This window comes from Hemitrygon akajei, chromosome 11 (genome assembly GCF_048418815.1).
Source record: "Hemitrygon akajei chromosome 11, sHemAka1.3, whole genome shotgun sequence".
In the NCBI taxonomy this organism is placed as follows: domain Eukaryota; kingdom Metazoa; phylum Chordata; class Chondrichthyes; order Myliobatiformes; family Dasyatidae; genus Hemitrygon; species Hemitrygon akajei.
This window is the reverse complement of record NC_133134.1, coordinates 63,370,203-63,394,662: the sequence shown is the minus strand read 5'-3', so window position 1 is coordinate 63,394,662 and position 24,460 is coordinate 63,370,203. Positions and strand designations below refer to the sequence as shown.

The 24,460-nt window shown below is 44.7% G+C and overlaps 1 protein-coding gene across 2 annotated transcripts in view; it reads left to right on the top strand.

The window, feature by feature from the left end:
- Window positions 1-24,460, top strand: part of LOC140735658 (MICAL-like protein 2) — a 118,177-nt gene that overhangs the window by 8,518 nt on the left and 85,199 nt on the right. Inside the window, exon 2 of one of the 2 annotated variants that reach the window (XM_073060969.1) lies at window positions 14,607-14,655. The exons of the other annotated variant lie outside the window; for it this stretch is intronic. Coding sequence (XP_072917070.1) covers window positions 14,607-14,655 — 49 coding nt within the window. The remainder of the gene's footprint in view (window positions 1-14,606; window positions 14,656-24,460) is intronic. 2 annotated transcript variants of the gene reach the window in all.

The window sequence follows — 24,460 nt, the reverse complement described above, 5'->3', positions numbered from 1 at the left end:
ATATACAGTGGCCATCTAACCTACCAACACACACACCTTTGTGATGCATGAGGATAGCAGAGCACCTGGAGGAAACTCTCAGTCACGGGAGAACATACAAACTCCACAGAGGTACCACCCAAGCTCAGGATTGAAGCTGGATCGCTGGCACTATGAGGCAGCAGGTTTATTTGTGGGAAGAAGGGCAGCACAGTAGTGGAGCTGCTGCTTACTGCTCCAGCAATCTGGATTAAATCCTGACCTCATCTGCTGTCTGTGCGGAGTTCGCACATTCTCATTGTGACCATGTTGGGTTTCCTTCAGATGCTGTGTTTTTTTCCCCCACATCCCAAAGACGTGTTGAACGGTTAAGTGACCACTGTGAGTTGTCCCTGGTGTGTAGGTAAGTGCGAGAATCTTGTGGGTGCAGGAACGTTGGAGGAATAATAGGATTAGTGTATAGTTGATGGTTGGAATGGACTCAGTGGGCTGAAGGGCCTATTTCTATGCTGCCTATACAGGTAGACATTTTTCAGGATGTTTTAGTGGTGGAACTGAACACAGGTCGTTAGTGCTGTTAAACTAACTTGTGCTATCATGCCACCTCACTGCTCCCCTTTCTCCTCCTAGGCAATGATTACATTAATGTGGAAAATGTTGTCTCTTTGGATCCTAACTGGTTGTATCACAGCTTGGTGCTCAGGAATGGAAAGGTCTGCAGAAAGTGGGGCAGGTTATGTTTGCCTAACTTGATTGAGTAACAAAAGTGATTGACAAAGGTAGAATTGTGGATGTTGTGTACATGGATTTTAGTATGCCATTTGACAAGGTCCATCCTGGGAGGCTTACCCAGAAGATGAAGGTACATGGAGTCTACGGTGACTTAACCATGTTGATTAAGAATTTGGCATGCCCTTAGAAGACAGAGGCCAGTGGTCAGTGGGACTTATTCTGACGAGGTACACATTACTAGTGGTGTTCTGCAGGGACCTCTGCCGTTGGTGATATATATAAATGATCTGGATAAAAACGTAGGAGGATGTGTTAATAACTTTGAAGTGGATAGTTTAGAAGACTGCTAAGGGATAGTGTGGCATGTAGATCAATTGCACATATGGGCAGAGAAACAGCAGATGGAAATTAACCCAGCCAAATTTGAAGTATTGCAATTTCGGAGATCAAATGTAAAAGGACAGACCACTGTTAATGGAAGGACCCTTAACAGCATTAGTATACAGAGAGGTTTTGGAATCTGTCCTTAGCTTCCTGAAAGTGGCTGCACAGTTTGATAGAGTTTGTAAAGAATAGATACGGCATGCTTACCTTTTATTGGTCGAGGCATTGAGTTTAAGGGTTGGAAAATTATCTTGCTGACTTGGCTACATATGGAGTACTACATTCAGTTCTGGTCCTCTCTTACAGGAAGGATGTGGAAGCTGTAATGAGGGTGCAGAAGAGGTTAACTAGGATGCTGCCTGGATTGAGGGCAGGTGCTCCAAGGAGCATTTGGGAAAAAACTTGGGTTGTTTTTGCTGGACCTGTGAAGGTTGAGGTGGAGACCTGTCAGAAGTTAATAAGATTATGACAGTCGTAGATGGAGTAGACATTTCGTATCCCTTTCCCATGATTGCAATGTCTAACACTGTAGGGCATGCATTTAAAGTGGGAGGGAGCGAATTTGTGGGGCATATTTTCACATAAAGGGTGGTAGAGACCTAAGATGCACATCCAGGTGTGGCAGTGGAGGCAAATGTGAGAGATGTTTGAATACATCTTGAATGATGCCCTTCGATGGGCACACAAATGAGCAGGCAATCTTGGGATATTTACTTGTGCAGCAGAAGGGTTTAATTGCTATATTCATTAGTTTGGGACGAAGGGTTTGTTCCTGTGTTGCGTTCTATGTTCTATCTTTGCTGTTCTATGCTGTGATCAAACTGTCAGGACTAAAATCTAGGTACATAAAGGAGAGGAGAAATGGAGCCTCAGCACTGTTAGGCATGACAGTACTGAAGAGTGAATGGCCTGCTGTAGGAAAGTCTTGCTCCACATTGACTGGTGTTACCGTGGAAAGTCATTTCCTGAAAGTGAGAAGTAGGAAGCTCTCAAGGCAGCAGAAGCATTGCTGCATCCATTTAATTCTTCTTATCCAGTTTTTAAACTCCCAGATGGCGACGGGTTGCTCTGAGCCAGCTTTCATCCGATGTGCAATCTGTGGTTTGCAATTAAAGTTCATCATTCTCCGCATTCCCTGAATTTGCATGGCTCTTCCTGTGGGCAAGTTGAGAAACTTCCCGAGACTGTTTACTTGATTGCATTTTTGGAATTGTTGCATGAAAGGTCTGCTGTAAAAATGGGTAATCACAAAATCACAGGACATTTATGAGAGGGAAGAAGGCCATTTGGCCCATCTCTTCCATGCTATGACTTAAAAAGAATGGGTTCTTCAATACCTTGTGGAACTCCAGTTTAAGCAAAACACTTTGTAATCAACAAGCCACTTCTCTGAAGTGTTGCCATTACTGCAGGGAGCACAGCAGCTAATCTGTGCAGAGCAAGCTCCCAGAAATTGCAATGTGTTCCGTAAGTCCTCTCCGTTTCTCAAAGTTCAAAAATTGCATTTATTATCAAAGTATATAGACATTATACACTGTGGGCTAAGTATCAACATAGGCTGCAGGAGAACTCCAGCAGAGGTTAGATATCAGAAATAAAAGCAACGAATGCTGGAAATACTCAGGAGGTCAGGTAGCATCTGTGGACAGAGAGAGTGAGAGAAACAGTTGATAGTTCTGGTTAAAGACCTCCATTGCTCTTCTTTGGAGGGTGATGCTGAAGAATACAAGACCACTCTTTGTATTGTTTATTTCAGTCTTGAGTTGCCATGGTTACATAATCTACCGTGTCAGGGTTTTCTGATTGTAGCTCTGTAACTGAGCGTAACAATATGAAGTTTGATAAGCCTTTGTTTTTCATTGTTTTGCACTTATTCCCAGTTGTGTAAATACATTTAATGTTAAGCATTAAGTATACAGAAAGCATACTAAAGTGTTTGGAACATAGAGATAAACATCTCTGACATGTGGAAATTCATTTGCTGCAATTCTTTTAGATAAGCTTAACTGCTGTGCACAGCACGATCTCACTCTGAAAATGACACCGAGGTCTATTTGTAGTTGGTCACATGATGGCAGGAGCGGTTTATGGAGGTGTCAGCTCATTGAGGCAGAGGAACCATAATTTCCATCTGAAAGGTGACAAGAATGATTAACTCTGGAGTGCAGCACGGAATCAAGCCTTTTGACCCATCATATCTATCACTGGAAACTTAATTTCCAATTCCCCTTATCCTTCTGGTCATACCCAACACCCCACGGCCATTAGCTCTGCACAGTGTCTATTGGTCACATGATGTTCTTGTCACTACACTCCTCCCCCCTGCCCCCCACCCACCCCATACAGGGAAGTGAATAGTCTCTTTATTATCTGCTTGGACCATTGAGGAACACTTTTATATTATCTAGTCAAGTTGCAACAGCACAATACTTTGGTTAGTCTGCATCTGGAGTATTGTGTACAGTTCAGGTTGCCTCATTTCAGGAAGGAAGTGGAAGTTCTAAAGAGGGTTCAGAAGAGAGTTAGCTATAAAGAAATACTAGCATAATTTGTGTAGTTTTCTCTAAAGGGTTGGAGGCTGAGAGGAGACCTGATAGAGGTTTATAATATTATGAAAAGTATAGATAGGGTAAATAGTCAAAGTTTTTTTCCAGAGGGTGGAAATGCCAAATACTAGATGGCATAGGTTCATGGTTTAAGTGGCAATGTCTGAAGGGATATGCAGGACAAAGTTTTTAAACAGAGTGTATATGCCTGGAACACACTGCCAAGAGTAGTAGTGGTTGAGCAGTAGTAATTGAGTTTAAGAAGCATTTAGACATGAAAGTAATCAGGAAGGGAATTGAGAAATATGGACCTGGTGCAGGCAGGCAGGTTTTAGTTTAATTTGGCATCGTGGCTGGCACAGCCATTGTGGGTGAAGGGCCTGTTCCTACACTGTACTGATGTATCTTCAGTCGAGAGGATTAAGGAGAATGAATACAAAATGAAAATAAACATTAAATGTTCATGCTAGTGCCCATGTTCAGTTACAAAGTGGTGAAGTATAGGGCATGGTATTTTAGTCCAGTCAAATGAAACAATTTCAGCCCCACCCATGTAATGATGGACCTGTCTACAGCCAGAGCCTTGTCCAGAGGGATCAGGCCAGCTTGTACATATATTTCTGCAAATTGAGGAAAGAGGTCCATCTTGGAAGCACGTTCTAAAACTGGCAGGGTGGGAATGGGTATCTTTGTGCAAACAGGGGCCAAACAACTTTATGCTATTACTCCAAGCTCTCTTGCTGCACGCTTCCAACTAACTTCACCCTGCAGTAGGGTTAATCTACAGGACAAATGGGCAAAAGATTCACCCTGGATTGCCTCTGCTCTGGAACTAAGGCCATCCTAACATCAACCATCAAGCTGCACTACATAGGTGATGCTTGCCCTTTTAATAGAACATAGAGCAATGCAGCACAGTACAGGCCCTTCGGCCCACAATGTTGTGCTGACTCTTAAACCCTGCCTCCCATATAACCCTCCACCTTAAATTCTTCCATATATCTGTCTAGTAGTCTCTTAAATTTCACTAGTGTATCTGCCTCCTTCACAGACTCAGGCAGTGCATTCCACGCACCAACCACTCCAAGTAAAAAAAACTTCCTCTAATATCCCCCTTGAACTTCCCACCCCTTATCTTAAAGCCATGTCCTCTTGTATTGAGCAGTGGTGCCCTGGGGAAGAGACGCTGGCTGTCCACTCTATCTATTCCTCTTAATATCTTGTATACCTCTATCATGTCTTCTCTCATCCTCCTCTTCTCCAAAGAGTAAATCCCTAGCTCCCTTAATCTCTGATCATAATGCATACTCTCTAAATCTGGCAGCATCCTGGTAAATCTCCTCTGTAACCTTTCCAATGCTTCCACATCCTTCCTATACTGAGGTGACCAGAACTGGACACAATGATCCAAGTGTGGCCTAACCAGAGTTTTATAGAGCTGCATCATTACCCCGCGACTCTTAAACTCTATCCCTCAACTTATGAAAGCTAACACTCCATAAGCTTTCTTAACTACCCTATCTACCTGTGAGGCAACTTTCAGGGATCTGTGGACATGTATCTCCAGATCCCTCTGCTCCTCCACACTACCAAGTATCCTGCCATTTACTTTGTACTCTGCCTTGGAGTTTGTCCTTCCAAGGTGTACCACCTCACACTTCTCCGGGTTGAACCCCATCTGCCACTTCTCAGCCCACTTCTGCATCCTATCAATGTCTCTCTGCAATCTTTGACTATCCACAACACCACCAACTTTTGTGTCGTCTGCAAATTTGCCAACCCACCCTTCTACCCCCACATCCAGGTCGTTAATAAAAATCACGAAAAGTAGAGGTCCTAGAACCGATCCTTGTGGGACACCACTAGTCACAACCCTTCACTCTGAATGTACTCCCTCCACCATAACCCTCTGTTTTCTGCAGGCAAGCCAATTCTGAATCCACCTGGCCAAACTTCCCTGGATCCCATGCCTTCTGACTTTCTGAATAAGCCTACCGTGTGGAACACTGTCAAATGCCTTACTAAAATCCATGTAGATCACATCCACTGCACTACCCTTGTCTATGTGCCTGGTCACCTTCTCAAAGAACTTTATCAGGCTTGTTAGACATGATCTGCCCTTCACAAAGCCATGCTGACTGTCCCTGATCAGACCATGATTCTCTAAATGCCCATAGATTCTATCTCTAAGAATCTTTTCCAACAGCTTTCCCACCACAGACGTAAGGCTCACTGGTCTGTAATTACACAGACTATCCCTACTACCTCTTTTTGAACAAGGGGACAACATTCGCCTTCCTCCAATCCTCCAGTACCATTCCTGTGGACAATGAGGACATAAAGATCCTAGCCAGAGGCTCAGCAATCTCTTCCCTTGCCTCGTGGAGCAGCCTGGGGAATATTCCGTCAGGCCCCTGGGGACTTTTGCACAATTGGATGCTAAATTCCAGCTATTTGTTAATTCAGATGAGAGGATGCATAAAGCATTCCCAAAACAGATTCAATACCAATTTCTCCCCACAGTTCAACAATAAAGGTTCACAATGGGATCCTTGAAAATGCGGACCATGTCCCACAACTTGGCAGCTTTCCCTCGGTCATGTGGAAATCCATAACAAAAATTACCACTACATTCAAATAAGTGGGGATTTTGGAGATCAAGAAGTCAAACCCATTTTCTGTCTTTTTGTAACCAAGAGTACCTATAGTAGGCTTGTCAAAGCACTGGAGAGAAACCTCAACTCTTCATTCACAAAATCTTTCAAATCTTGGGCAGAATAGATAAGCTCATGTCAGCTTTCTCTCCTGGTCAGTGTTGCCAGTTTTGGGGCTCTAAGTACGTTTCAAGTTTTCTTGAAGAAATATAACACCCTTATTGAGTCCTGAGAATCCGTGGGCCACAACCACTCTGTGGAGAAGGGACATGTCAGAGGTATGAAGAATCGTGCGACAGGAGAGGCTGTACACAGGACAGGCTTAAGAGGCAGACGGAGCACTCTAACCCATGAAGCCGGTTCCCTGTCAGCGAGCCTCTGCCAAACCTATGGTGGAGTCTGCCGTTCCCACTTTGGCCCCATCGATCACACAGAAAATCAGGGGAAGAATATCTCCATTAGTCTACCAGGAATGTGAAGCAAGTCAAACTCAGTGTTGAGGAACCTTCAGACAAATTAAGGATGAGGTTTCAGAGTTCTTAGAGGCACATGACAAAATGGGTTGAAGTCAGCATGGTTTCTTTAAAGGAAAATCTTGCCTGACAAATCTGTTGGAATTCTTTGAGGAAATAACAGGCAGGATAGACAAAGGAGAGTCTGTGGATGTTGTTTACTTGACCTTTCAGAAGGCCTTTGACAAAGTGCCACACACGAGGCTGGTAAGCAACATAAGAGCCTGTGGTATTACAGGAAATATGTCAGCATAGATAGAAGACTGACTGACTGGCAGAAGGCAAAGAATGGGAATGAAGGATTTTTTTCTGGTTGGCTGCCAGTGGTGTTGTGCAGGGACTGGAAATGGAATGCTTCTTTTCACATTATATATCAATTATTTGGATGACAGAATTGATGGCTTTGTGGCCAAGTTTACAGACAATACAAAGTTGGTGGAACAGCCAGTACTGCTGAAGTTGGGAGGCTGCAGAAGGACTTAGATCAGGAAAATGGGCAAAGAGTGGCAGATGGAACATAGTATAGTGTAGGGAAATATATAGTCATGCACTTTGGTAGTAGGAATAAAGACATAGGCTAAATGGATAGAAAATTCAGAAATTAGAGCTGCAAAAGGGACTTGTGAGTCCTCCTGCAAGATTTCCCAAAGGTTTACTTCCAGGTTGAGTCAGTGGCGAGGAAGGTAATTGCAATGTTAGCTTTCATTTTGAGAGGCCTAGAATATACAAGCAAGGATATAATACTGAAGCTTTATAAGGTGTTGGTCAGACCATATTGAAGTATTGTGAGCAGATATGGACTAAGAAAGGATGTGTTTGCATAGGAGAGGGTCCAGTGGAGGTCACGAGAATGATCCCAGGTGTGAAAGGATTAACATGTGAGGAGCATTTGATGGTCCTGGACCAGTACTCACTGGAGTTTAGAATAATGAGGGGGAGAAGATTTCATTGAAACCTATTGAATATTGAAAGGTCGAGATAGAGTGGATATGGAGAGGATGCTTCTTATAGTAGCAAAGTCTAGGATCAGAGGGCAAAGCTTCAGAATAGAAGGACGTCCCTTGGGTGAACTGCTTTAGCCAGAGGTAGTAAAGGTTTTTGGATTCATTGTCAGAGACAGCTGTGGAGGCAAAAACACTGTGTTTATTTAAAATGGAGGTTGATAAGTTATTGATTAGTAAGGCATCAAATGTTACAGGGAGAATAAAGTTGAGATGAATAATAAATGGCCAGGAAGCCCGCTTGGCATGGTGACCTGTAGGGGACACAGACATGGCACTGGAATCTCTGTAGGGTGTGTGCTGGATCCCATTGACTCTATTACCCCTGTGCCTGTTGCTCCAGCTCTGGGCCTCACTCCCAATGCTGCCACACTTGACCTGCTCCTTCAGCAGCTCGGGGGTGTGATGTGACCCTAGCTCCTGATTCCCATGCCTGCTGCCACCCCCACTGAGCCACTGAAGAGCAGCGTTAGTCATGGAGAAGTTCTGTCCAGCCTTCAGTACATTCAATGTTTAGTGTTCTTTGTTTCAAGCAGTGTTTTACGTGGGCAGCTGGGGAATCTACCACAGCATGAGTTTATACTGAGCACCGTAAAATCTCATGTATAAGATGATTTTCTCCAGATGTACATCAGTGAATCATTGCACATTTTATGGAGCTAAAGGTGACGACAACAATGAGCTCATCTGCCATGTGATGTTAGATCATCCCACACAATGCTGGAGGAACTCAGCAGGTCAGGCAGCATCCATGGAAAAGAATAAACAGTCGAAGTTTTGGGCTGAGACCCTTCTTCAGGACTGGAAAGGAAGGGGGAGGGGTAGAAGGGTAGCTAGAAGGTAATAGGTGAAGCCAGGTAGGAGGGAAAGGGCTGGAGAAGAAGGAATCTGATAGGAGAGGAGAGTCGACCATAGGAGAAAGAGATGGAAGTGGGGACCCAGAGGGAGGTGGTAGGCAGGTGAGAAGAGGGAAGAGTGGGGAATAGAAGGGGGGGAGTGAAGAGTTTTATTTAGTGGAAGGACAACTCTGTATCCCTGCCATCAGGTTGGAGGCTACCCAGATGGAGTATAAAGTGTTGCTCCTGCACCCTGAGGGTGGCCTCATCTTGGCACACATTGGAATGGGAATGGGAATCAAAATTAAAATATTTGGCCACCGGGAAGTTTTGCTTGTAGCGGATGGAGTGGAGGTTTTCGATGAAGCGGTCCCCCAATTTGTGACGGATCTCACCAATTTAGAGGAGTCTGCATTGGGAGCACCAGCTGTCCCCAGTAGATTTGCAGGTTAAGTGTGGTCTCACACTGAAAGACTGTTTGGGGCCCTGAATGGAGGTGAGCGAGGAGGTGAATGGGCAAGTTTAGCACTTAGGCCACTTGCAGGGATAAGTGCCAGGAGGGAGATTAGTGGGGAGGTAGGAATGTCTGGAAAATTTCTCCTGTTTATTTTAGACTATCCTATCTTCCCTCCCGATCCCGCCCACCATCTTCCCTCCTGGCCCCGCCCCCTTCCCCTCTCCTTCATCTCACACGTCCTACTTGACTTCCATCTCCTATCTCCCCTGCCCCCCCTCTGAGTCCCACCTGACCCTCTCTCACTGTTTCCTACCATTCCCTCTACCCCCCCCCCCATCTGCCACCTCCTCCTGTGCCCATATCTCAGAATGGCCCTTCCACTCCCCTTCTCCCACTGTCCTCCTGACCTCTCCTGTCCCACCACCTCAGTACTGAAGTGCTGTGATGTTCCTCTTTCAAAATTTACGTACACCGTGACCTGTATGTCCTGCTCCCAGCCTGGTCACTGTTTGCAACGTGGGCAACTCTCTCTCACATTAAACTCTCAAAAGGTGCTTAGAACTTTTCTTGAAAATTGTTTTCCTACGATTGATGTCTTCAACGTCAGTGGTGGCAGGGTGCAGAGGCATAAACACAATTGTGATTTAATCATCAGTTGGGTAGGAACTGTGTGGTCTGAACCCTATGTGCAGTTAAAGGTATAAGGAGCACAGAGAGCTCTAAAGGTCTGCAGTTATTCCATAGTTAATGTTCCACATGTGTACTCAAGGATATAGACTATGTTACTTGCTCTTTTCCAAGTAAGAGGAAGAGTGAAACAATTTAACTAAGTTTCTAACCAATTAACTGGATTTTGAATTCCTTCCGCCCTTCATAACTTGCTAAGTAGAGCCTGTGTCAATCTTGGACAGTCAGCACATGATGCTGATGTGGCATCCAACTGTGGACTCCCCAGAGGAGTCACTACTTGATTCTCTTCAGCCACCATCCCTCACCAGATTCACCCCCTTGCCCCCCCTGTTTCATGTACAGTTCTCAGTCCCTCCTCTATCTAGTTCTATTTGTCCTTCACCTCTCCCCTAAAGGTTCCCACTGTTACCTTATTTAACTATCAGATTCCAGCCTTTGTGTTCATGCTAATCACCTTCCCAGGTCTCCACCTTTACCCTCCACCCCAACCTGACTCCTTATTTCTTTGTCTGTTGCCTTCTATCATCCTGCCTTCCACTTCCTCCCCTCCCCTCCCCTCTCTGGTTTGATCTGCCTGTCCTCCTTCACCGGCCTCATTTCCCAGCTTCTCTATACCCTGGCCTTCTCTCAGTCCTGATGTAGGCTTTCAATCCAAAATGTCAATAATTCTTTTCCTCCCACAGATATTGCTCAACCCACTGAGTGCTTCCAGCAGATTGTTGATGCAGATTCCAGAATCTGCAGTTATTTCTGTCTCCTCTTGATTCTGTTTAGCATTCTTCTTTATTTCCCCTTCTTCAGCTTCTAGAGACCATTCAAACTCCCACTTTTCCTCAATACAATAATTCTCGGAACCTTATTTTCTAACGTATTTCTATCATCCCACTTACTCGTCTCAGACAAACCAGACAACATAACCCGAACCTTTTCCTGTATGGAGTGTGTTGTGATGTTTGCTTCATTTCGGTGTCTTTCTTCCATCTCCTCTCCCAGTTCAGTTCAACCAAACCCAGGCTTGTCCCAACTATCCCATGGACCAGAACTCCTACAGGATTGGAAAACGTTATCTTTAGCTCAAAATGTGTGAAATGTTGCAACACACTAAATGCTGGAGAAACGCAGCAAGTCCGGCAGAACTGTGATGGGAAATAGTCAGTCAATAGAGCAGGTTGAGACCCATAACCAAGACCTGAAATGTCAACTATCCATTTCCCTCCTGAGACGCTGCCTGACCTGCCGACTTTTTCTAGCATTTAATTGTAACTCCAGGTTCAGGTGCCTGCAGATTCCTGTTTCTCCATGTGCGAACTGACGATGAATGCAATCTGAGAGGAGACGTATGGTGAGGTGTGTTTATGATGACTCAGCAGGTAGAGCTTTTGCCTCACAGATCTGGTGATCCAAGTCCAATCTGCATGGAGTTTGTATGATTTCCCTATGTCTGCATGGGCGGCCCTGGCCTGCTCTGGTTTCTTTGCACGTCTCAAAGACCTGCACTCCCCACTGTGGTGCCCAGCCTGACCCTCACCAACCCAGTTCTGAGCTTGCCAAGTGGAGCCATGCACCCTCCAGGCTGCCTTTCTCCTTGCTGCCACTGCCCTGGTAAAATGGAGGCTTACCGGTGTTCCATTGTTGTAGCTAACAGTTCCCACACTGCGAGCCTCACTGGGCAGCAGTGCGTCTGATATGGAATGGTGGGAGAACATCTGCTGCTGGTGGAGATGACAGTCCAGGAGGTGCATCATATGTCTTGGTGACTGGAGTTTGGGCTGATTGGATACAGAGTAGCCTGGGGCAGCAGTGGGAGGAGGCTTGGTGGGTTGTGGGGGGGTGGGGAGGTTATAGGGAATTTTGTCTTGTAATTGCAGCTACGATTGTTTCAACCAAATAGGAGCAGTTTGTTACCTTTAGTATGGGAGATTAGTTTGTACTTCCTGGAAAAGCTGGGGTGTTCGTGGAAGACTGGTGACCTAATGTTTTTTTCCACTGGAGCTGTGACTCACTCCTGGTTTAAGCATCCAGTGTAGGTCTGCCCTCAGTTGTTGGAGTGAGGCCTGAAATGAACAACTTCCTCGCTCAAGATGCTGTGAGGAAGCCACTTTAGCTAACAGCCTGTATGTTGCTCCTCACTAGGCACTGACTGAGACTATTAACCCAGGCAGTGTGAAGGCAAACCAACCAGGGTCCTCCTGGTCCAAACTCTGACTCAGTGACCACTAATCAGAAGTGGGGTGGGGGGTAGATTTAGAGTATCATGGAGCACAAGAGACTGCAGATACTGGAATCTGGAGCAACAAACAAAACGCTGGAAGAATTCAATGGGTCATGCAGCATCTATGGAGCGAAATGGACAGTCGATATTTCAGGTCAAGACCCTTCATCTTCTCTCCTCCCTACTTCCCTTCTCTTATTCCCTGCTTTGCCTTGCTCTTGCATCAGATTTCATCATCTTAAGCTCTTCGGCGCTTCTACCTATCGCCTCCCACCTGTGATACCGTTCACAAACTTTCACCTCCCCAACCGCCTATCACCCTTCCTCACCTGGACCCACCTATCACCTTGCAGCTCTTGTCCAGCCTTTGTTACTGGCTACCTGACTGAACTTTCAGTTCAGAGGAAGGAAATTGACCTTAAACATTGACTGTTCAATTTTTTCCATGAATTTGGAGTATCAGCTGAGGTAATCTCGTATCCAAGGCCCTGCTTTGTTTCAGAGGGCCAGTTGGTAAATTAAATCTAACTCACTTATACCAGTGAAGTTGTGTGAAAGGACCCACTCCTGTGTAAAGATCATTTAGATCCACAGTTCTGGGATGCAGGTAGACGGGGCAGAGTGGCAGTAACCACAGTGCAATTGTGCTGGGAGATAATGATGAATTTTCCTTAATTATCACCTCTAAGGCAGGGCTCCTGTGAACAGCTTATCGTATTTCTCCCAGGAGAAATAGTGGTATGTACATCTGGAGTTGTCAATGTGCAGTGGCTTACAGCTTAAAACAATGAATTTGCTATAAATGGCTACCTGCAGCGCATCATGATTTGGGTGACATTTCCTGCTATTGAATCATGTCAATTGTACAATTCCTGCATCTTGACATAGTCTACAATGTGATTTTTTTTCGATCGCTGGTTAGTGGTTCTCTGACTCTCCATTAAGTTAAACTCGCTGTAGTTAGCAGATTGTCTGATGTACCTCTGATCCCCGATTTAATTTGCATCTTAAGGAAGGAGGACAAATGCTAACCAGGGTAATTTTGCTTCTGTAAGATACACAAGACTAGTGTGAATGGCTATACAGGCTCTCAATTGTGCCCCTGGCTCTGGTCAGCTCAATGTTTTAACTGAAGTCCAGTGTAGATGTGTGAAAGGTCCCATTCCTGTGTGAAGGTCATTTAGATCCATGATTCTGGGATGGAGGTAGACTGGGTACAGTGCCAGTAACCGCAGTGCAATTGTGCTGGTATATTTGGGTGATGAATTAAGGGTCTTGCAATGCTGTTTATTGGTTGTGGTGGGTTTACTCCAAGACAAAGAATTTACATTTAAGTTTTACCTTTGGAGTTCCTAGGACATCGCTGTTCTAGGAATAGGAACATGCCAGCTCAGTTGTGCATAGCAGTGAGCTCAGAAAGACCTGATTAAGAGAGAAATCTTGCCCAGGGACCTGGGAACATGGCTCTCCTCTCTCATTGATAATGCTCTGGAATGTTCCACACCTGCTTCTTTGACAGATGTGACTTTAGCCGCATTTTGAAAAGGTCATCAGAGTCAATTGAACTTTTGACCAGAAGTCAATTCATTGCCTAGACCTCCAGACTGAGGCTCAGATGCTTTAATTCACCAGTGATACCAATATCCCACTTGGATTTTCTATTGGTTTGTGAGAAAGTGACTTCCATCTTGGTGTCTGCCTCTTTCCCCTGCAGAGTGATGCTGGAGTTTGTGTTGAACAGTTCATGATGGGCCAGTGTCTTCAGATACTGGAGTCAGTTGACAGGATGCCCATAGGTCATGACTGGTTGGGATGGTATTGGTGTAGGAATAAGGAGCTACTCAATGATTGGCAATTGGGTTCAGAATGTAGATGCTGGGATCTGGAGCAATACCAAAAGCTGGAGAAATTGAGGCAGCAGCAGGAAGGAAATACATAGTTGAGAACCTGCATCTGGTCAAATATAGAATGGAGAAGGTCAATATAAAAAGATGGGAGGAAAGGGTGAAGCAAGACCAGGCAGATGATAGGTGGAGGGATCCATGTGAAAAGGATGATAGGCAAGTGGGGGGTGTGAAGTGGAATGACATCTGAAGACCGTTGCTTAACTGTGGTTCGCTTGGGGGCAATTGCAGTCTTCCACCTGTACTGTATAAAGAATTGAGTGTATTGCTTGATCAATCTGGGTATTAACCACTGTTCTCAAGATTCAGTTAATTCTGTTGTGAATTGTTCCTGTCCTGTTTCCCAATCAAACTTGTGTTTGTTAACCTAGACAGACTTAGTACCATCTCAATTTCAAACTCTGATCCTCCATGGTCATGTAATCTGCCCCATGTTCCTAGATCTCCCATTCCAAGCCTGTGGTCACTAGTAATTCTCACAGCTTCATCACTGGTGGCTGTCCTTACAACCAACCAAGGCCTGAACTACACTTGCCTGTTCTTAAAGATGCTCAGGAGAGGCCATTTTCTTGACTGTGCAAATGTGAGCCCTGTAAAATGTCCTGAAGCAATTTCTAAGCATTGTTAATATCTTGTATAAAGGCACATTCAGTTTAAGGTGTGGCAGTGATATTGAATCCTATTCTCTTTCAATTGCAGAAATTTTGATTCGCTTAAGAAAGGAAATGTTTATGAAAACAATAACTTGGTAAGTAGCACATGCTGTCTGAAAGACTGAGATTTTCTTGTTAAATTTCTTCAGTTTGAAAGCAAAACTATCTCTGAAATAAGGCAAGGTGAAATAGGAAATATCCAGGAGTCAACAAGGGAGAGAGAGATGAGATTCTACTCCATCATTCTTCATCAGAATTAGAATCATTCTGGATGAAAAAAATTTAAAATTCAGAAAACGGAAGGGAAAAAATAGAAGATTGATGTTATGCACAAGTCTTATGTTCCAAGCCTACACTTGGATCACCCCCCCATCTTTTCCCACGTTACATCGACGGGTGCATTGGTGCTGCTTCCTGCACCCATGCAGAGCTCATCAACTTCATCAGCTCTACCTCCATCTTCCACCCTGCCTTCCAATTTATCTGGTCCATTTCTGATACCCCTCTCCCCCTTCTCGATCTCTCTATCTTTATCTCAGGAGACAGCTTATCTACTGATGTCTATTGTAAACCCACGGCCTCTCACAGCTGCCTGAATTATACCCCTTCCCACCCTGTTACTTGTAAATATGCCATCCTCTTCTCTCAATTCCTCCGTCTCTGCTGTCAGGATGAAGCTTTACATTCCAGAACGAAGGAGATGTCCTCCTTCAAAGTAAGGGGTTTCCCTTCTTCTATCATCAATACTGCTCTTAATTGCACCTCTTCCATTTTGTGCATGTCCACCCTCACCCCATCCTCCTGCTACCCCACTGGGGGTAGGTTTCCTCTTGTCTTCACCTACCACCTCACCAGCCTCCACGTTCAGCACATAATACTACATGACCCACCATCTCCAATGGGATCCCACCACCAAGCACATCTTCCATTCCCCCCCCCCCTTTCCACTGGGATTGCTCCCTATGCGACTCCTTTATCCTTCATTCCTCCCCACTGATCTCCCTCCTGGCACTTATCCTTGCGATCGGAGTAGGTGCTGCACCTGCCCCTACACCACTTCTCTCAGGGCATCAAATATTCCTTCTAGGTGAGTTGACACTTCATCTGTGAGTCTGTTGGGGTCACCTACTGTATCGGATGTTCCCTGTGTGGCTTCCTGTATATCGGTGGGGCTCAACGTAAGTTGGGAGACTGCTTTTCCGGGCACCTACGCTCTGTCTGCCAGACAAAGCAGGATGTCCCAGTGGCCAGCCATTTTAATTCCACTTCCCATTTCATTCTGACATGTCAGTCCATAGTCTCCTCTACTGTCGTGATAGAGCAACACCTAATGTTCTGTCTAGGTAGCCTCCAGCCTGATGGCATGAACATCCATTTCTCAAACTTTTGGTAATGGCTCCTCCTCTCCTTCACCATTCCCCATTGCCATTCCCATCTCTTTCTCTCACCTTATCTCCTTACCTGTCCATCACCTTCCTCTGGTGCTCCCTCCCCTTCCCTTTCTTCTATGGCCTTCTGTCCCCATATGGTATTTTTATCTCCCCTCCCTTAACTTCTTAATCTAACTTCTGATATTTTCTCCTGTCCTGTTGAAGGGTCTCAGCTGAAACTTTGGCCGTTTCCTCTTTTCCACAGATGCTGCCTGGCCTGCTGAGTTCCTCCAGCATCTTGTGTGTTGCTTGTCTCCTATGTCTTTACTCAACTCCAGCAATTAATTCTACATTGTGACTGTAAAACCCAGTTTCAAAATTATCTGTGCATCTTTGATTAATGTTCTGTCTTGCATTTAAATTAGTGGGGTTGGGGAAGGGTGAGATGCAACATTCTAGTAGAGGGGTGATGGAATGCAGATCCCTACATTCACAGTATTAAGGCAGCACGACTTACTCCATCACACAGCTCTGCCAATTCTGGTTGAACTTTGCCTCTGATCCGCTTTGATCTTATTGCGTGTTGCTGAGCAAATAAATAACCGCAGTCTGTTCGTTACTGTGCACTCTTCCAGTCCATAATGGCAGGAAGTCATTTCAACTCCTGTACAGCTACAGATTCTGGGCCCAAGAATCTGACTTGTTGGAAAATGAGTGTACATAGCCTGAGTGACTCAAGTTTGGTTGTGACCTCAGTTCCTCTCTGCAAGGAGTTTACACATCTAGCTTTTCCCCAGTCAATCCAGTTTCCTCCAACTTCCCGAGGTTCCTGAGTCAATTAGCCACTGTAAATTACTCCACAGCACATAATGGTGATGATGATGATGAAATTGCCCCAAATGTGTTTGAGTGGTAGAATCCAGGGCTGTTATGGGCATATGGGAAGAGGTGTGACCAAGGAAAGTGAAGGGCAAATTGATGTGACCTGACAGAAGTATATAAGATCATGATGCACAGGGTGAAGCACAATCTTTTTCCCAGGGAAGGGTTGCTAAAAATGAAATGACATAGGTTTAAGATTGGAGATGAGGCATTTAAAAGGGACATAAGGGGCTGCTTCTGCACTCAAAGGATATATGGAACGAACTGCTAAAAACTGTAGTTGAGACAGGTGTGTTAACACCATATAAAAGTAATCTAGATACGTACATGGATAGGAGAGGCTCAGAGGCTGTGGGCCAAACACAGGCAGATGAAAATAGCTCAGTGGGCAACACAATTGGAATGGGCAAATTAGACCAAAGGGTTTGTTTTCATCTGTATACCTCTGAATCTGTGTCTCTATAATGGGCCAAATGTCCTTTTGTGTAATGATGATGTATAGGATCATGCAAAAAGTGCAGGGACTAGGAAGCAGCCTTTTCATGCAAGAGATAAATTCTCCACAAATACTGTACAGCTACACTGATGACGGGAACCTTTGTTTGAAGAGCAGCTTTCAACACTCATGGAGGTGTGAGGGAGAGGAAGACAGGAACAATCCTGGAAACTACAGTGTGGAACGAGCTGCCTGAGCAAGTGGTGATGCCATTTTAATTTCAACGTTTAAGAGAAGTTCGATTGGTACATGGATGGGAGAGATGGACGGCTATGGTCTGGGTACAGGTTGATGGGACAAAGCAGTTTAAATGTTTCTGCATGGACAGGATGGGCCAAAGGGCAAGTGACTCTGTCGGCCAAAAGGGGGAAAATGAATAGACCAAGTCATTATGGAGGAGGTCAGTGGAGGGAAAATAATCACAAAAGAAACAAAGGAATGTGTAACTAATCAGTTAACACCAATCAACACCACAATCAGGGCTGAGCCACTATCTGACCAACTTTTGAAAAGTTAACATGGAGAGTCTTGCTAGCAGGATGATAACAGGCAGTTATGCATTTGATGTAGTCTACATGACCTTTAGTTGGGCTTTCCACAAGATCCCAAGACCTGGGCCTCTGTACCTCACTCCACAACTAGATGTTTGATGTGCACCTCAAGGCTGTGTGTTTAGCCCCCTGCTCTATTCTCTATGCACTCATGACTGTGTGGTTAAGCACAGCTCCAATGCCATCTTCAAATTCAACTACGACTTTACTTTTGTTGGACAAATCACGGATGGCGAAAATGGGTCATCCATTTGAGTGGTGCCACTGTGTGCTGTCACACCTGGAAAATGGGGTCTCCTATGCCAGGCTATTGTTTATAGACTTCACTTCAGCTTTTAACACCATTTTACGCTGGAAACTGTGGTCACTGGGTGTCAATGCCTCTGTCTGTGATGGGATCCTGGTCATAGTCTATCTGCACATACATGGCTCCTCCATAGGGAGAGTCAAGTGCACCAAGTTCCTGGGAGTTCATATCAAAGATGACCTCATCTGGTCCCTTAATATAACCTCCCTGAATAAGAAGGCATAGCAGTACCTCGACTTCCTGAGGAGATTGAGGCATGTGAGGCTTCTCTCCTCCCTACCTTAACTGAATCTTCCAGGAGTACCATTGGGAGTGTCCTGACAAGCTGTATCTCCATCTGGTACGGGAGCAGCCCAGCACAGGATTGGAAGTCCTTACAAAGGGCTGTGAGAATGGCCAAGAGGATCATAGGAGACTCCCTACCATCCATGGGGAACATTTATCAGGAGCACTGCATACGAATGGCCCTTAGTGTTATTAAGGATCCCACCCGTCCATCCAGCATCCTCTGACTTTCTACTGTCAGGCAGGAGACTCCGATGCATAAAGACAAGAACAGTCAGGATGGGAAACAGCTTCTTCCCTCAAGCCATTAGGCTTTTGAACTCCCTGGAAAGATCCAGAGCAGGCAGAAGACCAGAGCAGAGTGTCCAGGAAGAGGAGGAGGGTTGAAGATGGGAGAAGAAGTCATTATGCAGGGTGGACTGTCAATGCCAAAGAAGTAGGCTCTGAGATGGAGGCGGAGGAAGAAAAGCTCAGCGTCATGGCGGGCGCAGAACTCACTGAGGTGTGGACGCAAGAGGACAAAGGTGAAGCCTTTACTGAGGACAGAACATTTTTCCTCAGAGAGGGGAAGGTCAGCGCAGATGAGAGCTGGGATTGGAGGGGGGAATATGGTTGGTAGTGTCAGAGGAGAGGAAAGGAGAGGGTTGCAATGTTCAGGGAAGGTGGGGTGAAAGGAAGATGGAATCTCCGACGACCCATTAGCTGGCGGTGGGACCTGAGAGACATGGGATTGCAAAGTGGTGGTGGGGGTAGGGGTTTCGGGGGTTCCAGCGGCACCACGTAAAAACCCGGCCTGGAGGTCAAAGCTGGAGTCAGAGTCGGAGTTGGAGGTTGCTCAGTCGGCAGTCTGAAGGTGTCCGAGGTCGTTGGAACCCTCATTGATGGCGGTGAAGTCCGGGTTCTGAATCTGCTCGGGGTCGTTAGAACCGTTGAGGTCGGCAGCTGGGGTTGGGGTCTGGAGATGTCCATACCTGCTGGAGATGGCGGGTTCTGTAGTCTGTAGATGGGTGATCTTCTGATCCTTAGGGAACGTGAAAAAGTTGAAGAACCAGTGACTGAAAGCGTGAATCCTGTGGAGAATAAAGTACTGGACAGGCCTGTAGACAGGCATTCTTCTGATCATAGCAGCCAATTTAGGCCATTTGGCCCATTGAGCTTTTTCCTCCATTTGATCATGGCCAGTTTATTTTCCTTCTCAACACCATTCTCCTGCCTTCTCCCCATAACCTGTGATTCTCTCAACTAATTACGTAGTTATCAACTTACGCTTTAAATATACCTAATGGCGTGGCCTCCGCAAACACAGGTGGCAGTGAATTGCACAGATTCACCACCCTTTGGCAAAAGAAATTCCTCCTGATCTCTATTACAATGATATGTCCTAATTTTTTGAGGCTCTGCCCTCTCATCCAAGGCTCTCCCATTATTGGAAACACCCTTATCTAGGTCTTTCAATATTTGGTAGGCTTCAATAAGATTCCCCCTCATTCTTCTGAACTCCAGGGCCATCAAACACTTCCAATACGTTAACCTTTTCATTCCTGGGATGATTATCGTAAACCTGCTCTGGACCCTCTCCAATGACAACAATGAATCCCAAAGGAGTTGATTTGAGCAGATCTTTCATAATACTGCGCCTAGTCACATTAATCCACTTCTTCACACACGACTCCTCCTAACCTGTGCTGAGTTGGGAGTGTCTTGTGACTGAAAGCCCAAAGTAAAATGTATTTGGCATTCAGCAGAAATATATTTTGTGCAAATGAGCAGGGAGTTTCCAAAGCTGACGGTTATTCGCGATAATCAAAGCAATAACTCCAAATGCCTCAAATTTCTGCAACATGTGATGTAAATTTGACTTAATCAACTTTATATATTTCTGAAAAAGATCAAAGTCTAAATTCTTGGAACTGAAAGTTAAGATATTAAACTCTGATCAGCGTGCAAATAATGCCTTCTTAAGAGAATAAGGAAATAACCTTCTATTCAGTCCACACAATATTCAGATCTCGAGGATAAATCTGACTTTATTCTTTTCCAATTCCATCCAAGCCCAAAAGAGCAAAGGGGCCAAGGTGAAGCTGGATGACCTTTGCTATGAGTTCAGCAAGGGCCAGGAACAATAACAACCATTTTTAGAATAACAGTAAATGCTATTTGTGTCTTGCCTTATATTAAACCTTTCAGACTACTGGCATTTGCCCAGGTTAAAAGAAGCCCTCTCCTACTCTGTCAGAATACCCTTTCACTGCTTTCTCCCTCATGTACTCACCCAGCTTTCCATGTATTTACATGGTTAGGGAAGTACAGGGTTAAGTAAAAAGCCAAATAAAACTTGTAGATGCTGAAAATCTGAGGTAAACAGAGAAAATGTTGGGGATACACAGTTGGTCAGGTAGCGTCGATGGAGAGAGAAAGGTTTTGGGTTCAATGGGGGAGGCTTGATGTTTGTCATGTGGATGAGTTCAGTTGCAAATGGTCTGGAACATAATACATTGTGGGAGTCTACGTCTTTGGGGTACTTGTGGTAGATGAGCCGTGGCTTGCAGGGAGAGTCATCCTCTGAGGTCGTGGTGTTGACCATCTCTGCCTTATCATTGGTAGCTGTTCTTTTGGCTGTCCAAATCTTAAACTCTCCCTTCACCTTCTCACCTCTTCTCTTTTAAAGTTCTTCTTAAAATGTACCTCTTTGCCCAATCTTCTGGTCATCTGTCCTAGAGTTTCTTTGCTTTTAACTTGCAAAATTGTGTTTTTGTAGGTCTGGACTTACAAACTGTTCCAACTTTTCAACATTGCATTAAGTCCTCAGGGGATCATGAATAAGTGATTGCTTACATTAAGTGCCGATTAGTCCAAAAGACACATGTTGTTCAAGTCAAGCATCTGGATGTGTGGGTGGATGAAGGGCCAAGCTGTCTTTAAAATCCTGATGTGTAAATCAGGAGGCTTTGTTGTATGATTGGCATGGACTAGTCTGTGGTATAATACTGCAAGATAAAAGCTGAGAAAAAGATGATCCTTTTCATGCTAGAAGTGCCTCTTGCACTGGCTTACTTGCAGACAGCAATTCCTGACTCTTCTCTCTGCTCCAGTCAGCACAGAAGGAGTAAGGAATGGAAATAAGGAATAGGCATTGCCACTCTGTCTCTCAATAACAGTATAGAAGATCTTTTACCTTAGTGCCACCTTCGTACATGAATCCCTTATCACTCCATACCTGACCCGTCATGATATTCAATAACAAAGCCTCCACATCCCTTTTGAATAGAGAATTCCAAAGATTTGCTCCCTCTGTCTGAAGATAATTGTCTGGGAAAGCTGGCTCTGTATTTGGAGGCTGTGAACTCTTGGATCCAGGCACTCCAGCCACGGCAATAGTCAACTCCCAGCTATGAACTTTGTACCTATCAATAAGAGATTAAGTCCTTCTAAACTCAAACAAAGACTGCTCAGACTGCTTTATCCATCCATCCTAGGAATCAGTTTCCCATTTTATGGAAGTCTAGGACAAGCCTCAGGATAGAGGGGCATCTATTTAAAACAGAGATGCAGGGGAATTACTTTAGCCAGATGGTGGTGAAGTTGTGGAATTTGTTACCATGGGCAGCTGTGGAGGTCAGGTATTTAAGGCAGAGCTTGGTAGGTTCCTGATTGGACATGGCATCAAAGGTTATGGGGAGAAGGCTGGGGAGTGGGGCTGAGGAGGGGAGAAAAGATGAGTCATGATTGAATGGTGGAGCAGACTCAATGGGCCAAATGGCCTAACTCTGCTCCTATATCTTATTGTCGTATGATCTTATAATGTGGTCTTACCAGGGTCCTATACAATTGAAACAACCCATCTCTGCTGTTGTACACAAACCGTCTGCAGTAAAGGCAAATATTTACTTGCTGCATGTTTTTATTGATTTGTGTACAAAGGCACACAGATTTGTCAAAACCAGCTCTTTTTAATTTTATAAAAATATCCTATAGTACTTTACCATGTGGATGACCTCGCTTTTTCCACTTTATCTTTCATCTACCGTGGACTTACTCATTCACCTAGCTTTCACCTTTATCTAATCTTTTCCCTATGCATATTAGGTGAGCTTTTACAGTCCGTGTTTATACATCTCACTTGATAACTGTTTTGTGCTATCACCTTCCTTTGCAATGGCTTCTTGCTTTTTTGCCGAATTCAGAGCTGTGGTTGATCCTCCAGCTTGCCTACAATCTAAGATATTTATTTTGATCCAATACTATCTAATGTTTGCAGTTGATTTGTTATGTTGTGATACTGTGGAAAAACTTTGTTTTTCAAACCACCCATACAGATATTTAAAAAATAAGATAATTGAGGTGGAACAAAGGGTAAGGCAACAACAGAATAAGAGTATTGTGTCAGCACAGTGCAATGTACTGAGGTACAAGGGTCATGACAAGGTGGATTGTGCTTTGTCCTCAGATTGCTATATCCTCAGAATCACCAAAAATTCATGCCACAGAGAGTATGCCATTGATCCATAAGACTGTAACGTACAGGAGCAGAATTAGGCCATTTGGCCCATCGAGTCTGCTCCGCCATTTCATCATGGCTCATCCAATTTTCCTCTCAGTTCCAATCTCCTGCCTTCTCCCCGTATCCCTTCATGCCCTGACCAATCAAGTACCTATCAATCTTTGTCTTAAATACACATAAAGGCTTGGCCTCCACAGCTGCCTGTGGCAATGAATTCCACAGATTCACCACTCTCTGGCTAAAGAAATTCCTCCTCATCTCTGTTCTAAAAGGATGGCCCTCTGTTCTGAGCTATCTCCATTGGTCTTAGACTCTCCCACCACAGGATCCATCTCATACATACAGTCCAAAAAGCAACAACTTGGGATAATCTCGCTTGCCTGCTCTCAGCCTGTGGCCTTGTAGGTCATGGGTTTTTAGATGTTCACCAACATACATTTTAAATATGGGTCCTGCCTCTGCCACTCAATCACGCAATGGCTACCATACACTGATAATCTTCTGGTGGAATGTAAACGTTTCCTCAACTCCTCTCTAATACTTTTTACCACAGCATTAATCCTTCACCCCGCATCATCAGCATTACTGCTGAGGAAAGTAAGTCCTCGAGGTCAAGTCCCAATCTTATATAGCTTGGTTAAATCTTTCCACAATCTCCTTTCTTCTGAATAATCAACCTCAGCCTGGCCAGCCCCTTAATAATCTCCAGTCCTGGCAGCACATTGCACATCTCCTCCTCAGCCTCTCTGGGGCTGTCACACCTTTCGTGTGGTGCATCAGCGGTGGCCTAATCAGTGCTTCATATCCACATCCATATGACCACCCTACTCTTGCATTCTGTGTCATAGCGTTACTCAACCCAGAAGGCAGCTCTTTTGTCCACACCATCCATGTCTTTTTGCCCATCCACACTCAGCTGATGTGCTGCAAAAGGTTTGTATCTTTCCTTCCTTTGCCTATTTAATTGCCAATCTAAATGATTTTAAAACATAGTGATTGCATTTGATTTCATCCCCTTCTCTGGTAGTAAGTTGCAGATATAAACTCTCACATTCTTGTTTTTGATCCCCGTACTAAATACCTACCCACCTGTACCTCTCATAATTTAGTATACCTCATGTCCGTCTATCTGAGCCCTTTGCATTAAGGAATCTCAGTAATGAGAAAGTTAAAATTCCCCATTACTGTAATCCTATTGCTTTAACTTCTTTCTACAATTTGCTTACATATTTAGTCCAATAATTCCTGCAAACTATTGGGAGGCTAACAGCAGAACCCCAGCAAAGTGATTGCCCTCTCTTATTCCTGAGTTCTAATCACATGGTTTAATGGGCAAATAACTTCAGGACATCCTCTCTAAGTAATACACCACCACCCCCCTCCCCCAAATCACTTCTGTAACTTCTATGCCCTAGAACACTAAGATGTCATTCCTGCCCTTCTCTCAATCACATTTCTATGACATCATCATTCCAAGTACTGATCCATGTTCTCAGGTTATTGGACTT